The 17,716-nt window shown below is 42.1% G+C and overlaps 1 protein-coding gene across 7 annotated transcripts in view; it reads right to left on the bottom strand.

The window, feature by feature from the left end:
- Positions 1 to 17,716, bottom strand: part of ppargc1a (peroxisome proliferator-activated receptor gamma, coactivator 1 alpha) — a 277,232-nt gene that overhangs the window by 28,792 nt on the left and 230,724 nt on the right. For 4 of the 7 annotated variants that reach the window (XM_042400795.1, XM_042400799.1, XM_042400796.1 and 1 more), the window contains exons 1-2: positions 16,148 to 16,384; positions 13,237 to 13,416 (exon numbers count right to left, since the gene is read on the bottom strand). In XM_042400795.1, the coding sequence (XP_042256729.1) occupies positions 13,237 to 13,416; positions 16,148 to 16,195 (228 nt within the window). In that variant the 5' untranslated portion in view covers positions 16,196 to 16,384. Of the gene's footprint in view, positions 1 to 13,236; positions 13,417 to 15,718; positions 15,781 to 16,147; positions 16,385 to 17,716 lie in introns of those variants that run through there. The other 3 variants (XM_042400794.1, XM_042400798.1, XM_042400797.1) reach the window with 2 other exon arrangements.

The following is a 17,716-nucleotide window of genomic DNA, read 5'->3' as shown; positions in this document are numbered from 1 at the left end:
CTAAATGGACACTGCCAAACTTCCTGGCTGAAATGCAAGTCTGCGATAAAACAATTACACATATACAGAAGGCTAGTCACTTTGGTTTTTCCATTTACATAGATTTGCGAGGGAAGCAGAATGGACCACAACTTTCTTGGTTTTCGGACAGAGGACTCAATGTTATTATCAGCTACTGATACCACCTTCACGCAATTACAAGCACACCCACATATACACCTGCACACAAATGCAGCTCATGACCTTTCAGGCCCTGCCAAGCCCATCGAGGGTTTGTGGTGTTTCATTTGTCACAGTAATGTATTCCTCGGAAAGATGCCAATGCAAGGAGAGCCAGGGTACAGTGGACAAGATATAGTGGTCTACAGTGTTTCAAACAATAGGTGTGTCTCTGTGTCATTGTCCTGTTCTACATCTTTGTGTGCACATGTTTGTGCATACAACAGGGGACGCAATATCACAAATTAATGGTAATTGAAATGGCAGAATCTTTTGGGGAAAATGCGGTCAATTTGATTCTGCAGCAAAAAAGGTCACCCTATTCAATTTGCACTCAATGCCATACGCAGTGTGACAGGGAAACACCTGAAAGCAAACGATCTTATCAAGGCCTCACAGGCTTCACCACTTACCCACTGCATAAAAGCTATTTGCTGATTACTAAATAAACGCATTATCTTTTACCTTGACTTCTGTGTGTGCAAGCGAGTGCCTTGTCGCTCCTGGATCCAGGTAGAAGGCTGCCGCTGCAGTGTGTATGCCTCTTATCCGTGTCATGACTTTGTGAGCATGTTATCTAGGCAGTTTCTTTTTTCTTGCGCACTTTCAAGTGCCGCACAGTATGTGTATGGGCTGCACGTGTAGCAGCAATGGTCAAACACAGAGGACTTCACAAGCCTTTGCACATTCTTTGAGTGGTAACAATGTGGGGATGTACCACTCTTTGCAAGAAATATAAAGACAACAAAGGAATCAGGCACATAAGTCGATACAATTCCAACTCGTTGACGTGAGGCAGGGATACTATGAGAAAGGATGAGGGGGAGCATGAAAGCTCATAGAGGTTTCTTTGTAGCATCAACATCAAATGCTGAGCTGTTTTTCATCTTAATCTAGGATCTATTCTCTATGGAATACTGATCATGTTGCCTTCAGTTTGGACAGCCTTGCCTTTCACAGCGTACATTTAGCTAAGCATACCCGCCACACCTGCACACAGGTCTTAACTGTCTGCCAAATGCAGAATGATCAATGGTCATTGACCACTTGATGACAAGCATCCAACGCTCGAAATCCCTTCCCAATCTGCCCATCAAGTTATTATACAACACAGCAACCAGCCATATGAAAAGAGGTTTCGCTGGCCACAGTATAGCCTGAAAATGGTCTTCTGGAAACAGCTGATCAACAAGCAGACAATTTTAGAGCTGTTGACTTCCTGGGGTCAACAGCCCCATCATGGCAGATGCTCGGAGCAGATTTATCCTGGATGCATTGCCTCACAATTTCATAATAGACATATTTTATGGTTCACCTAACAAAAACCCATACTTTCTTTAGCTGTACGTATGCCTTATAATCATCTTTACATCTATAATGTGATTCTGTATTAGGTATTTGTAAATGTATTAACTCTTTTCTGTCTTTTTTTAGCGCCAAACTGTGTCCAGTTTCCTTTATCATATATTGCGTGTTTTTTAATCTTACTGTAACTATGTGCACTTTTCTTGTACTGTTATTTCATAGCAAATAATATATTCGTACATGCAAGTTTTTGTTTCACAGAAAGTAGAGAGGGTGGGGAATGTTTTCTATCAGCAATGACCAAATGTCTGTAAAAGCTTCTGCTTTCAGTTTAGACTCAGGAGCTACTGATTGGGCAGCAAGTGAGTCATCCAAGCATCCAGTCACTCATGCATCAGCAGAGCCTCAGAGAGCCTCTTGAACTATTTGAGGCCTGTGCAGACTTAAATGCTTCAGGGGAGAAATAAGCTGGAGCTATAAGCATGCAGTGCACATCATAAAGCTTAGTTAGAATGGGGAGGTTTTTTTCTGCATGGATGACAAAGCTCTTAAAAATAGAATCTCAACCAGGGAAAACTAGTCCTTCACATGTAAAGTACAAGACTGTAGCACATACGGCCAAAGATGTGTTAAAATCAACTTACCTTGGGGGCGCTTGTGAGCAGCAACATGTAAACATGTATTTGACTTGAGCTCTGCATGACAATAACTATTTCGTACATTCAGCCTTTAAACCAAATTTTATGACTGCCCAAAGTACATCCTAACTCCACAAAAACTGGCACAAAAACAACTTTTTTTTCATTCTCCTTTTTATTTAAAACTACAATAAATGTTCACACAGATGGCCATCAAAAACATGCCGAAACAAGGAGCCAAAGCCTCAGACTCTACCGAGGTGGAACCACCCAAGGACATGTCAGGTCTGGCTGTTGCCACTATAATGGATGCCATCAAAGCCTCTGAGCAATCGGTCATGGCAAAAATAGAAAACACTGCTACTGCATTATCGACGGACCTGCACACGAAAATAGAACGACTCTCCAATGAGCTACGAAGAGAAATAGCCACAGTCTGTTCGGAATTACATGAAGTTCTGCATAGCACTAACCAGAAGGTCAAGCTAGAGGCTACATCAGTGCAAGGCCTAGAGGAGGGAGCTAATCTCTACTCTGACTGGGTCATGGAGCTAGAATGGCAGGTGATGCCGCTAACCTGCCAAGTCAAAAACTGACAGCCAAAGCAGAAGATCTGGAGTTGAGGCAATGCAGAGACAACTGCCGGATAATCAGGGTGGAAGAAAACGGAGATGTTCGTATGGAACGGTTGGTGGCTAAGCTACCCCAGAAGTCGCTTGGCTTGGTCTACACTCTGACACTCGACCAAGCCCACAGACGTATACTGCCCAAACAAAAACATGGGGAACCCTTGATACCGATTGTGGTCAAGTTCCAATATTTTCAGGAAAAGATGGACATTCTGAGGAAGGCATCAAGCCAGAACCCCATCCAGGATGATAATATATTAATATATATTTTGTTTACCAGGACTATACAGGCACAGTAAGGAAATGGCAGGCAGCTTTCAAGGAAGCAAGAGAACTGCTAAGCAGCTGCCCAAACACCAGGTTTAGCCTCCTGTTTCCAGTAACATTGAAAATCACATCCCCAAATGGAGAACGGAGATCATTCGACAATCCCCCCTGAGGCAAAGCAGTACATAATCAGACATTTACGAACGAAGGATTCAGGTAACTAAGGTGAATATGTCGACCTTAATCTCAATAGCCTGTTCAAGATAGAAGGCCACAAGGCTAAGCTTATTGCGGGCTGTTACTAGTCTAACAAGCAGTAAACAACTATGACAGCAGTGTAAGCGAAAAGTCAATATAATCATTGCGTTTGTTTTCCTTCTGGCAATGGACGTTATACTGTCATAAGATTGAGGAGTCTCATTAAGAGTGGACTGATAGACCAATATAATTTCATTTACTTTAATATGACTTTCTTTACCCCCTGAATTTTTGTTTCTGCTTACCTGCTAATATTACCACTATGTTGCCACTGCTATTGCTATATGCATATGTATGTATTTGTGTGTGTGTGTGTATATATATATATATATATATATATATATATATATATATATATATATATATATATATATATACATATATATATATGTGTGTGTGTGTGTGTGTGTTTGTGTGTTTGTGTGTGTGTATTTGTATGTATGTATGTATATATTCTTTTCCTTCTCTTTCCTTTTCTCTTTTTCTCTCATATGAGTCCTAAGCCGAGGCACTAACTTTTAAATGAGAATGTATGGCAACTGTTAGAGGATTGTTTGAATCATGCATATCTCTTATACGGATCTAGTCCGGTACCAGATGTTCTTGTTAGATGGAATACTCAACTGGTGTTGGAGCAACCTACATTTTGGGGCCTCTGGGGGAGGGAACCAAAGCACACTTTTCAATCCTTCTTGGAACATTAGAGGTATGGGCAATGCGATTAAGTGCAACAAAATCTTTTCTCATCTAAAATCATTTAATCCAGACATCATATTTCTACAAGAGACACACTTTAAGATTAATAACCACACTAGACTGAGAAATAACTGGATGAGGTTTATCACTCTAATTTTCACTGTAACTCAAGGGCTGTAGCAAGTCTTTTCAGAAAGGGAGTCCAGTTTGACAAAACCACATGAATTAAAGATCCTAATGGCCGATAAATTATATTAGTAGGCAGGCTATGCAACACTCTGATTATCCTTGTAAACATCTATGGTCCAAACTGGGATGACTCACAATTTTTTACTAAACTAATAGCCTCTATCCCTGATGTCGACACTCATCAGCTCATCACAGCAGGAGACCTAAATTGCACACGGAATCCTCAACTAGACAGATCCGACCCCAAGCCAGACAGCCCACCATCCAAAGCAGTTATTGTTGTTAACTCTTTCATGCAGTCTTATGGTCTTACACATCAATGGAGGAAATTAAACCCCACAACGAAACAATTCTCATTTTTCTCATCAGTTCAAAAAAGTTATTCTAGAATAGATCCTTTATTAATCAACAGTAATCTCTTCCCATCAGTTATCAATTTGAAATATCATAGTAATGTTATATCAGACCACTCTCCAGTGCAATTGGACATAAATTTGCCAAATAATGTACAGCCACAACGGTCATGGTGTCTTGACCCCTCTCTATTATTGTGCACCCAATTTAAATTGGCAAATAGACCCCTTCCTCGACATAAATGACTGTCTAGACATACCACAATGTACATTATGGGAAACACCTACAGCCTACATCAGAGGTCAGATAATTTCATACACAGCCCACATGAATAAACAACGTAATAAACGTCTTTTAGAAATCTATAATAGAGTTGGACAAAAAATATTCAGCATCTCCCACATCAGAACTCCACAAAGAGCATCTCCTTTTACAAATGGACTTTAATAACCTCTCCACCCATCAAGCAGAGAGGAATCACAAATTCCATGAACATGGAGACAAAGCAGGTAGAATACTCACACATCACCTCAGACAAACATCCAGTAATTCCCAAATTACAGATATAAATACTGGCCCAGATGCATCCACATGTGACCCTAACAATCAATTTCAGAAATACTACTTAGATTTGTATCTCTCAGATATAGAAACAATTAGATATAAAATACAATCTTTCCTTGATACACTAGAGATTCCCATTCTCAATCCAGATGAACCATTTACCACCAGTGAGATATAAGCCACAATTCACTCCATGCAGAGTTGAAGGGCTACAGGACCAGATGGGTTTCAGATTGAGTACCACAAGGCTTTTTCTTCCAAACTAATACCCATTCTTAAAGCCATGTATGATGAAACACTAGAAAATGGCAGTCTAGCACCAACCCTCACACAAGCATCTATATCAGTATTACTAAAAAAGGGTAAAACTCACTTGACTGGTCATCGTACAGACCAATCAGTCTCCAGTGCGACAATCATTCTCCAAAGTGAGGCGACTCCTTAATATATTATATTATATATATTATATATATTATATATTATATTATAACCTTTCGCTATTGCGATCAGAAATGATGGGAGAATTAGGGGCATTTCAAAGGGAGATACAATCGACAAAGTTTTGCTATATGCCAATGACCTGCTCCTTTATGTAGCCAACCTGGTACAATCCATAGCCCACCTCTTAGGTCTGCTACAGGAGCCCTCAAACAGTATTACCAAGTTTTTGCATTTATTTCAAGCACTCCCTGTCTGGCTCCAAAAAAAATTCTTTGTTAAATTAGAGTATATAATATAATATAATATATCTCAACTTTTGTATGTACCAATCAACCCCTCAAATGAAGAAGATCTATTTGGAAAGACCTAAATCTGAAGGAGGGCTGCGGTTTCCCTAATTTTCTTTCTTTCTTAATACTGGGCAGCAAATATCTCCAAACTGACACACTGAGTGACGACATACTCTCTTTCTGATAAAGATGGGTATGTCTGGGCAACAATGGACCTCACCTCACATACATCACTCTCCCCAATCTCCCTATTCTCTCCATTGTCAGCATGCACTAATACTAAGATTTTTTCCAACCCTGTAGTGTTTAATTCCATTAAAATCTGGATACAATATTGCAAACATTTCAATTTTAATCAGATGAATGGTTTTTCTCCCCTGTCTCTCAATCATCTCTTCACACCCTCACAAATCAATTCAAGTTTTGCTGGCTGGCACTGACACAGATTAATCTTCTTTGAAGACCTATTTGACGACAAATCATTCATGTCTTTTGAATTTTTACACGAAGAGCATGATATCCCAAAATCAGACTTTTTTGATATCTTTAAGCTCACAGCTTTGCTTACAAACATTTAACTAACTAACCCAAACCCCCAAATAAAGATTCCACATATGAACTATTAAATTGGAATCTATTTGACAGGGGCTTTATTTCCAGGACATATAATATTATCCAAAATATTGATCCACCAACAAGGACTAAAATACTGGAAGTCTGGAGACGCAACCTATAAACGGTAATCCCTGAGGATATCCAAGTAAATTGCATCTCTGCAATACATACTTCCTCTATTTGTATAAGACACAGGTTAATTCAATTCAAGGTGTTCCATGGAATACATTACTCCAATAACAGACTAGCTAAAATATACCCATCTATTAACTTCACCTGCCCTAGCTGCAGTAACCCAGTCTCATTAGGCCACATATTCTGGTCCTGTCCCTCCCTAGTCAATTTCTGGTCCTCCATATTCAACTGCCTTTCAGTACTATGTAATACACTTCTTGAACCCAACCCACCCACCACCATCTTTGCAGTAACACCAGTGGAAACTCATGCTACACATGTGCATAAAAAAGCAAAGATGTTTTTTTTTTCTATTTAGTTTATTGCTACTATACCTAATGTGTATACTTTGGACCTTTTTTTAAATTTACTTACTATCTATAATTATATTTATTTATTTTTATTGTTTTTTATTCTTATTTATTTATTTTTATTACTATTTATGTATTGTCATTTAATTTATTCCTTTACCTTTTTCTTTTCTCCTCTAAAATTTATTGTTTGGTGATTTTCTGAATTCCATTGTTCTTTCCTTCTGAGTGCGCTCTTAGTCCCAGGGGAGGTGGGGAGGGATAAGGGGTGGGCACAATGCGGGGTCACGTTTATGCAAGTTCAGTATGTTTGTATGTTTGTATATGTTTATATAAATGCAAAACTCCTTAGATAAAGTTATGAAAAAGCACTAAACACATGATAATTTTAATCTAATCCAATTGCTAACATTCATTCCTAACAAAAAGTCCCCCTCTCTGAACTTTACTTTTTTTTTTAAAATTAGTTTTTAGTCACAAGTATGGTTTCTGCCAGAAAAGAGGAGCCAGAGCTAACTTAAAGAGTAAGCTAACAGCAAAATCTTGTTTTTGCTGACCTCCAATGGTTCTCATCTTGCTGCAGCGTGTACAAACAGGATACTATATGTCAGTACACCATGACATTAATGCTGGGTGTTATTAAGAGGTGCAACAGAGCACACTTCTGACCCCAAACACACCCAGCATCATTGATAAGTGCAGAGATCCAACACACTTAAAACTTTCAACCAGAGAGGGCAGTGGAACACTTTGATTCAGTCTCATATTAAGTTCCTCTTTAATATCTGCCAGCTCCTCCCATAAGTGCATTACTTTGTTTTTTCACGTGCTAAAATAAATCTTTTGCCTAGCAAATCATTAATTATTGCTCAAGATCTATTAAATTCTTCTGGAAGCTGTGTTACAAATTACACAAAGATTGACAGGACATGGCAAACTACCAGAGCAGAAGAGCTGGCCAAGGCTACTGCCACTGCTGGGCAAGCTGGCACAGCATACACACACACACACACCTGGGATCGATTGGCCTTTCCTGGAAAGGGGAAGCAGACTATCGCCCAAGACTGATAGCGCTTCACCATGAATCACAGCACTCACTGATTGAAGGCCTTTCTCCATTGTCCCCTTCCCTCTTTCTGTCTGTCGAGGTTTTCCCTTTTTTGTCTGTTATTCATACTGTTTTCTCACTGTTGGCTATCAATTTCACTCCTTATTTTGTACCTCGGTCCCTATCACTCTTTGATCAATTCATTTCATCTCTATGCAAACAGAGTCTCTTATCTCATACTTCCTCTGCCTCTCGTCATTGAATAAGGGGAAGAGTACAAAAGAATTCTAGGAATCCACTGTTTACATCATCCTCCCAATGCAAAGTGTACACTATTAAATAATACAGTGAACATTATAACGTCACATGTGGCATTGTTGCAACATGTTGTCGTGTGTGTGGGAATATGAGTCTTGGGGGGGGGGGGGGGGGGGTTACATTATTGGTTTGGTGTTTTGGCCATGTTAAAGTGAAACAGTCCTGAAAGGCTCTTAGTGGAGATTACCCCAGGTACTAAAAATAGTCATTCCCACCCAACACATACACACAAAACGGAAAGCAATGAAAGTGTTGTGTCTAGCCAGAAAAGACCACTATCTGATCTTTGTATAGGGTGTCTCAATTACACAGAGAAACACACACAGACACACACACACATGCACCTGTACACATCGGGAGCTCCGATGTGATGAGAGAGATGGGTATCCACTGGGGGCAGGGGATCAGCTGGGGCGGGAACACCAAACCATGCCTCAATCAGCAGTAGCAGTCCACTGGGACTGTGGGTTGAGTGTGTGTTTGTGTGTGTGTGTGTGTGTGTGTGTGTGTGTGTGTGTGTGTGTGTGTGAGTGAGAGAGAGAAAGAGAAAGAGAGAAAGAGAAAGGGAGAGAGTTAGACAGGCAGCCAAGCAGCCACCACCAGACCAAAAGATGGTTCTCCCTTGCTCTTTTTCCAAACATTCCCTGAGGGGGCTATTTTTTTTTTTTTTTTTTTTGGCCATATCCCTCCCCCTCACTCCCTTCCCGCTTCCAGCCTTTCTTTCCAGAAGCGACTGTTGGAGGCCAGAATATATTTGTTTAGCCACTGCAGCTTCAACTTCCCATCAGCCAGGAACAAATGCTTTGCCTTGGGAGCGAAAAAGACAGAGGGAGGAAGGGAGGGAGAAAGGATGGCAGCGAGCAGAGCCCACAGTGTTGCGGGGCGGCGAGTTGAGAGCTCTTGTTGTGGAGTGGATCTGACAGACGCTCCAAGATGACAAGGGCTTGGACAGTCTAAGTCTGCATCTCTCTACTATACATCTGCGCTTACTTGTCTGCGCTGCTTCTCATTTGTGTATCTTGAAACAACATAGCCGCAGGTCTCAAAGCGCGGTTTGCTTTCAGGTCGACAGTGATGGAGGATTTCTTCCATCAGATAGTGCAAACAATGTATCAGCACAGTAAAAACCGAAGAGAACTCAAGATGAGGAAAGTATGGTGTATTCTAATAAGACTCACTTCAGAAAATCATATTATACAGTGGAATATGATAATTCATACACCCATTGCTGGAGCGGTGAACTGGTGCGGGTGGTGTACTCTCAAATGTCAGCATAAATTTGCAAAATAAACGCAACCGGCATTCAGCAGGGAATAGGAACAGGGACAATAAGGGTCTCTGCTGTTTGTGTGTGTTTGTGTGTGTGGGCGTGACAGTTCCTCTCAGAGGGGTCTACAACTTTGTGCACACTCCCTTTTTCAGCTCACAGGAGCGCCTATCTCCAACAAGTGTGTGAACTAATCTATGCTTACTCGTGTTTGCAGGAAATGAAGGGCTGCTTGAGGAAAACATTTTTTATCACAACATGTTCTTTCAAAGCCTGCTAAAGATGACCCAATCAATCTAATCTGCCTTTACTTAAGAGTAAGCGCCTGAGCATCTGTCCAAAAAGGCACAAACAAGCAAGACAAAGCACCATAATGCCTCTCGAAGTCGGACGCTGTCACACACACCGCATCCTGTTGGAGTGATATAAAGCGTTCACATGACTTACATACTATATGTGCACTTGCATGCATACACTCACAGCATGTCCATATACAATATCTGAATAATGCTTTAAGCCTTGGCATCTTATTTTACTACCTGTAAAGCCCACAACCTTTTACTTGCAATCCATGGGCTTTGATTTAGACTGGCATGAGTCCAAACTTCTCCCAGTCTATATGTTTCCTTCTTTCACTACCCATCTGTCCTCATGTCTGTCTTGTCATCTGTTGGCCTTTCGTGTCTGTCTCTGTACCTCCCTTTGTTTTACTTTTCTCTATCTGTCCTTGTCCTTTTGTGCCACCTGTCCATCTATCATCGCCGTATCTCACAACAGGACAGCAGCTTTAATGTGTCAGGAGTTCAACTCCTGCCAATTTCCTTGCATAAGTGCGTAGACTAACTCACAACCTGCAACAACTGTAAATGCCTTCATCTGTATACGTTCTCTATATACGTTTGATGTGGCCAGTGCAGCCGCCGCTGGGACGTCCACATCGGAATCCAAATAAGCCAAAACCAGTGAGACACATTTCCATCAATCAAGTGGTTGAAGCTTGACATGAAATCTGAGCTGAGACCTGCGGTTAAAAAGACATTGGGTCACGCTTCTGTGCTGTTATCTTTGGCAGTACATTGGGAACTTATTGGAGTAACCACCCCTTAACAACTGCAGCCCAAAATAGACTGGACGTTCACGGTCGGCCCGTTTTGAAGAGGTGTCAAACACACTGTGCCAGGAGCGATAGCTGTTATGTGTGTGTGGGTGTGTGCGTGTGTGTGTGTGTGTGTGTGTATGGTGGGGGGGCGTTTGTGTGTGTGTTATAAGAGGGGAGGAGGTGTGGTGTATCATTCTTCACATTTCGTGTCAGGGACAGTTGGGACAGTGGCAGGGAATGGAGCAAAAGGCCAGCCAGGGGACAGCTTGTGATCTCAGGCCGTATGCTGCTAACGGAACAGAACACACACATACACAGATAGAAACATGGGGATATTCACATTCATACACACACTTACACCGCTTACACGGGATGTAAACAATTTCCATTATCCCCTTAATGATCAAATTAGACTTTCTATGATATGACAGCTATGTTCCTTGTCCTAACTACATAGCCAACCCTGTTTACACATTTGCTACTGTCTGTCACGTGGCTCTGCAATCTGAATAAAAGCCCACGTGCAAGAAAAACAGTAGGTGTTTGTCTTTTGGTCTGAGCTGCAAATCATTTCAACAGTTGACTTACTTGAACTAATGAAATCCGACTCAAACTTCCAGAGAGCATGTTGTTTGATGGGGGACATTTAAAAGAGGGGCCTCAGTGTGACAGCTGCACCCAGCTGTTACACATGTTACTCGGGGCAGCGTTGACAATGCGCTACCTGCTTTTACTTAAAACACACACTGATTTGTTAAGTGGATGCATGCATACAGGAGGGAGGAATAAAAAAAAAGCAAGAAAAACAAAGGCTACACTTACACGCTTTAAATCTGGCCAGTTATTAACATGTTCTCTAATCTTCAACTTTTGATTGGATGCTTCTCTGCCCTGTGCAGAGGCCAATCAGGGGGGTGCAGGAAGTACAGCTGCAGCCCCAGCCTTCTGATCCTTGCCGAGCGGCAAACTTTCCCCTGTCAGATTAAGTAGGATTAACTGGGTCCTGCCGTATGATGAACTGAGCACTTCATATGGTGACTTGAAACTTTCCAAAGATGGAAAAAAAAAAAAAAAAAAAACCCTGGTCAGGGAAATGTATTACTGTTATGAGGCTTGCTTTGAAACCCCAGTTTTCACTGCTTGATTAGAAGCCTTTCCATATCCTCAGAATAATACAATAGCTGCTGGCTAGTTGAGTGTGTGAAAACATCACCCGATTACTGCAGTGTACAATATTCCTGTGGATGCATGAACACGTGTGCTGGTGTGCAGGAGCATGTGCACACGCAGGCACACCAATACAAGCTCTTTCCCACATTGGAAGTCATCCACGGCTTCTTGCTCGGAGCTAGTCCCTGCATCAGGGTTCTCAGTAGGTGCTAAGTTCCATTGTGTTTTAAACTGACACACACACACACACATACAAGCACATACATACGCTCTCAATGGTATTTTTATCCATCCCCAGAGCCACTCGGTGGCTGCAAGCCATATCAGTCTCAGACGACAGAGGAGCCACGGTCACACCAGCTAGTACTTAAGGCCCCCCTTCTTATGTGTGTGTGTGTTGGGATGGTCTACAGAGGTAGTATGTGTGGTGATATAAAGAGACTCTGAAAAAGGTGGTGGTGGTGGTGGTGGTGGTGGGGAGGTTAAACGTGGAAAGAATTTTGCCTGTTATCAACTGTTGCCTGCAAGACCATTGAGGACACACACACACACACACACACACAAACAGCAGAGACCCTGAAAACGTGACTACATGACAGGGCCATCGGCACACACAAGCAAGCACTGCCTTCTCAGACAGGGTTTTTCCTCCTGAGGCGAGGCTAAAGCATCCAATCTCAGTCTTTCTTGTCTATCTCTGCCACTGATAAAGGCTTATAATGAACTGGGGACTGGAACTCAGTCCCAAGACCGATGGATTTATGGCCCTGGCCAGATCATCACCCTCTGTGGACTTCGTTTGTCACTGGGTGAGAAGAGAAAGAGAGAGTCCGAAGGAAGAAGAGGGATAGGAGGAGACAGAGGGGGAAGCAAAGATTAAAGTTTTACACTCCAACCTTTGAGAAGCGTTTTGCAATATAGCCGCCAAGTTCAGAGTTTACTACTGCTTTTAGATGTGTGCCGCACTACTGACTGAGCTGAAATAAATGCTCCATGTTTTGATAAGGGAGCCTACCATTGCGACCAGAATCCAAACAAGGGGACAAAGGTCCTCGTGGGCTTATCGTGCTTCATGTTATCTCCCCTTTTTGTACTTCGGAGCAATGTAGAAGCATGTTTGTAAACTGGTAACGACTGTACATTTTGTTTGGCTCACAATCAAGAATGTGATAGTGTGTTGAGTTTGTTAGGGCATGTTGTTATCCCAGCTCACTCCTGACCCCTGGGAGAGCATATGATGAAACTACTGTGGATGCAAAGATGTTCCATAGCACCATTAATGCTTGGAAACAGTTACCGGCCATGTTCCGAATGATCATGCAAAATGAGGGAAACAATAATGAAGTTATTGAATTAAAAAAAAAACAAAAAAAACTTTGCTTACCTCAAAAAGATTGGCTGCTTCGTTGCCATACTGAGTGGAAATGATCTCTGATTGGTCACTGTACCATTTGAGGCCACCCAGGAAGCTGTCTGCATCTAAGTCGCTGACATCCAGCTCTGAAAGGTCAAGTTCAGGGAGGTCTGGGCAGAGGGGCTGGTCTTCACCAACCAAGGCAGCACACTGGAGGAATAAAAACAACAGCGGTGGTGAGAGGAAAATCATATGCAAATCATACATTCAATTATTTGTCTGTGCCAAGTTGGAGAACAATAGGAGAATTGAAATTTTGGACAGGATTTGAACAGCTTTTTAAAAACCTTCTGTTGAGACATAAACCAAGGAAATCCGAACATTTGTATAAAATAAAAAAATAGTTAAGTCTGCCGCTCTCATGTGCTCTCATGACTTTGCTTGCTTTTGAACTCCTCTTACTATCAGATGAGTTTTCTTACTGGCTGCAGCTCAGCTCGTTTTGCACAGCAACGTGCAGACCTGCAACCTGTTTCCACTCTGTTTCTGTCCAGCCTGCTGTACACCATGTCCTCCCCCTAGCACTGCAATTGGTGCTGGCCTCGGTGCTACTAAATACTGCCTGTTGACATTTTGTTATTCACCAGCCACTTTTCTGTAATCTAGCCAGCGTGTACCCCACCTCCCCCCCCCTCTCTCCCCCTGATTTTGCAGGGTCACTGTAACTAAAACCGGAGATGACAGATATTTACCATTATGTAGTAACCATATGCCTTGATTTTGCACATTATTAAGTATTTTTGTCCACCATAATTATGTATAATTTGCTCATTTCAGCATGTAACCCCCCCAGGCAGGAAACCAACAGCTGAAATGAGCAACAGTCAGTCAGATCTGTCACTGTGTTCCCCCTGAAAGGTGAGCAAACTTTGAGCTCTACAGTCAGCAATCATTAAAAGGCAAAAACACACCACAGTGGAGGTGTGTTTACACCCTGTGACTGTGCACATGCAAATCCAAGCCTGAGAACACAGATTTCTGGCCGCTGTCTAATAGGACACACTTTCTAATTTTGTTGACAACACGTCACAAGATGTATGAGCGCTGCACGATGGCCTTAAGATAGATATAAAATAGACATCCTCGGGCGAAGCCAGGGGATATTTGGCCCCCAGACAGAGGAGGGATGAGAGTCGGGTTCAGCTAAGCTGAGAGACGGATGCTGTGCCAAGTAGGAAAAACCGCCTAGACACTGGTGTCACAGTTCATCTGTCCTCGGAATCGCACCAACACAAATACACATGGCTTCGACTATGATGAGACAAATCCGTTATGTTGCAAACGGAAAAGCGAAGGGGACAGATTCACTGCGTCTTAGGCTTCCCCTGAGATGATCCAGTCTGACAAGGCACGGCATGGCAAAAACGGTAACAACGATGTTAGGATATTCAGAGGCTGGATGTCCTATGCCCAATTATCTTATGGACTTCTTGGTGAACTAATGAAATAGCGCCGCCAGACAGACAATCAGGGCGCACCACAGCGCTCCAGTGATTTACGCACCTGCTAGAGGAAGATTATTAGTGGAAGGACCGTGATCCTAGTTGGCAATTCCCTCATTGTAAAACCAAGGATTTATTGAATGTCATTAAGTCTCGGTGCATATCAACATTTTCACAGAATAACAGGATCTTCAAGGAAAAATGCGCACATTTGTCTGACTGACATAACTAAACGCTTTAGGATAATCCTACCTGGCTAAAGTGACAGGGTATGTGTCTGCCTCGGCGATTAAAGTGCAAACGAGTGCATCTGAATCAAAGCAACCCCTATAATCAGTCGCAAATAACAGAACCTTTACTTTTTTTTTTTTTTTTTTTTAAATTAATGCATTTTTCTTTTCTATCACATCCTCATCACGCAGCTCAGATAACCACAAATATGCAGCCAGACTGCAGTCACATCATGTTGGTACTGGGAAGACCTCTGCGAAGCATCACTGAGCTCCTGTATGCAGACAAGTACCTAAGTATAGCCAGGTATATCTAAACGTCCACAACAAGCTGGACGGACTCGGTGAACAACTATTAGGAAAGAGGGGACGAATAAGTATCCTTTTGATGTGCGTTATCATCTGTATGCACTTTAATTGCAACGTTAGATAAAGGTAAGGCAGATTAAAAAGGCGACGGGAGCGAACGGGAACTAATTGCTAAGATAAAAAACAGATTAAAACATGCAGACGGTAATATAAAATGCACGCACACATAAAATGATCTCTCTGACTGGATGCTATATTGCTCTCCAGCCAGTGACACGCTCCTCCAGCCGCGACGTTGGCACATAAACGTGCCCGGTACCGTTAGTATTATGATGCTCCTGCGCAATGCCAAATAGCGATCCCTCAGTGTGGACAACCTTTGCTCTTGCTTTTAGAAATAACACGCGCTATCCCGACAGAGCACATCAAAAGGATTGTTATCGTCAGTGGATTTCATGCGCGGCCAAATACCTGACTTTGAGACATTTCAGTCATTTTGGCATGAAAACCCTCTCGGCACCGGAGCGCGTACAGTCCGCGGCTGGAAAGATATCCGCCAGCTTGCAAGCACTCGCTCCGACTGAACAGAGATCCTATGAGGAAAGCAATGGTCCCGCCTGTGCACGCATTACAACAACTACATCTTTAACTGAGGTGAAAAGGGAGAATCCGCACATTCCCTCCACTTGTCATATGTCCCCGTGTTGTATATCCCCCGCATCCTCAACTGTGTCCAGACGCGCACTACACCGGAATGCCACGGCCAGCACCAGCAGAGGAGAAGAGACTTATGAGCAAATCGCTGTCTCGGATAGTCATTGTTGTCCATCGTTCCAGTGGAAAAAAGACAGTCCACAAGGCTAGAAAGATGAAAGAAGTCGGATGTTTAGATGCGCTCACCTCTAATTCTCTCCACACCGAGTCCTGGTTACACCTGTCCCACGCCATCCAGCCACTGAATGACGGTCCGAAAAAGAAAAAAAGAAAAAAAAAAGAAAAAAAAAAGGAAAGAAATCAAGTAAAAAAGAAATCCACACGCGCTTCCCACTCGCTCTCACACAGGCAAATGCTGCCCCTCGCCGAGAATGAACCGAGGGCACCTGTCTTACAACTGCTTTCCATCACATGACAAAGCTATTAAAAGTAGGCAGGGGAGTGACTCCGCGTCCACACTACTCGCCAGTGACGCGCAGTGAGCAGGCGGGGTCTGGCTGCGCACATAGTAAAATCCTCTCCGTGCACTGCAAAAAATGTCCATCTTAAAAAACCATATCATGTTGTATCTCTCATAGATATATTGTATATGCCTCAAAAAAATAAGAAAGGCACTCTGCTTGCGGGGTAACACGCTCGTTTCTGCAATTTGAAAAGAAAAACAGGCGGATCTACTTTAGAATGAAGTCTAATTGCTAAAACTGGCAGCTAATATCTTTTTTTTTTTAGATGACATTTTCAACTCAAGCTCATAATCTGCGCTTTGTTGCAAAAATGTTTAATGGACAAATAAAAAGTTGTTTGGACATTTTTTGCAGCTTAAACGCCATTTGGATCGCTAAACTCAAATAAATGAGTGCAAATATGGTATTGTAGTTTTTAATCCTCAAACTGGTAAAAAAAAAAAAAAATTGAAGGGAAATTGCTAGAAAGCGATATGAAGCATTCAGGATCAATGTTCTTATCGGCGATCTCCCTCTAATAATTCACCTATCATCAATCATGTCCTCGGTTAAGATTTTTCTGGAGGAGAAATGGACTTTGAGTTAGTGAACTGACGCCGCTGATATTTTCTAGCGCCCCCCAAAAAAAGACAGAAAAAAGCTGTCACAAAGCTGTCCAGTGCACCTTTCAGGATTCCTCTGCAAGAATGCGCAATAACCACAAGACAGCCAAATCACTGCCTGCAGAAAACCGATCATACTGTTGAAAATGATATTAGAATAGTCACGGATAAAGACACTTAATGCCAGCGTCAACATCTTAAATATAAAGTGCACCAGTAACGTTTTGACGTCTAGCATTTCTTTACGTTTCAGCTGTGTGATCACAGGTTTTTCCTCGCACTACAGGAACAGGATGTCTTTTTATGTCTTTTAAACTAATGTTTTTTAAAATTCCTCGCAAAAGACAAATGCTTTTTATTGTTTACTCTTAAGACTGTGACTTAAAACGCACATGTTCCGCGTACAGAGTATCAATGACGGTAACTCAGTCTTTCTTTGTCCATTCAGAGGCGATAAAAGGACAGGTGGCAGTATCAACCGTGTATACAGTATCAACAGGACGTGTATAGGCAACACTACCTCAGTAAAATAAAAACAAAAGCTTTGTGGACATTTCAAACAAAGTGGTTTTTCTGTTGGCTGAAGAATTGTCTTTCAGTCCTCACTGCTATTGTCTCAATGAAATAGAAACATCTTTCTGTAAGCACATTATCATGAGCAATTGGGATTTTCTTAGCAAGTTAAAGTA

Source organism: Thunnus maccoyii, chromosome 22 (genome assembly GCF_910596095.1).
Source record: "Thunnus maccoyii chromosome 22, fThuMac1.1, whole genome shotgun sequence".
NCBI classification, from domain to species: Eukaryota; Metazoa; Chordata; class Actinopteri; order Scombriformes; family Scombridae; genus Thunnus; species Thunnus maccoyii.
The sequence above is the reverse complement of the archived record's forward strand: the minus strand, read 5'-3'. Positions and strand labels throughout refer to the sequence as shown.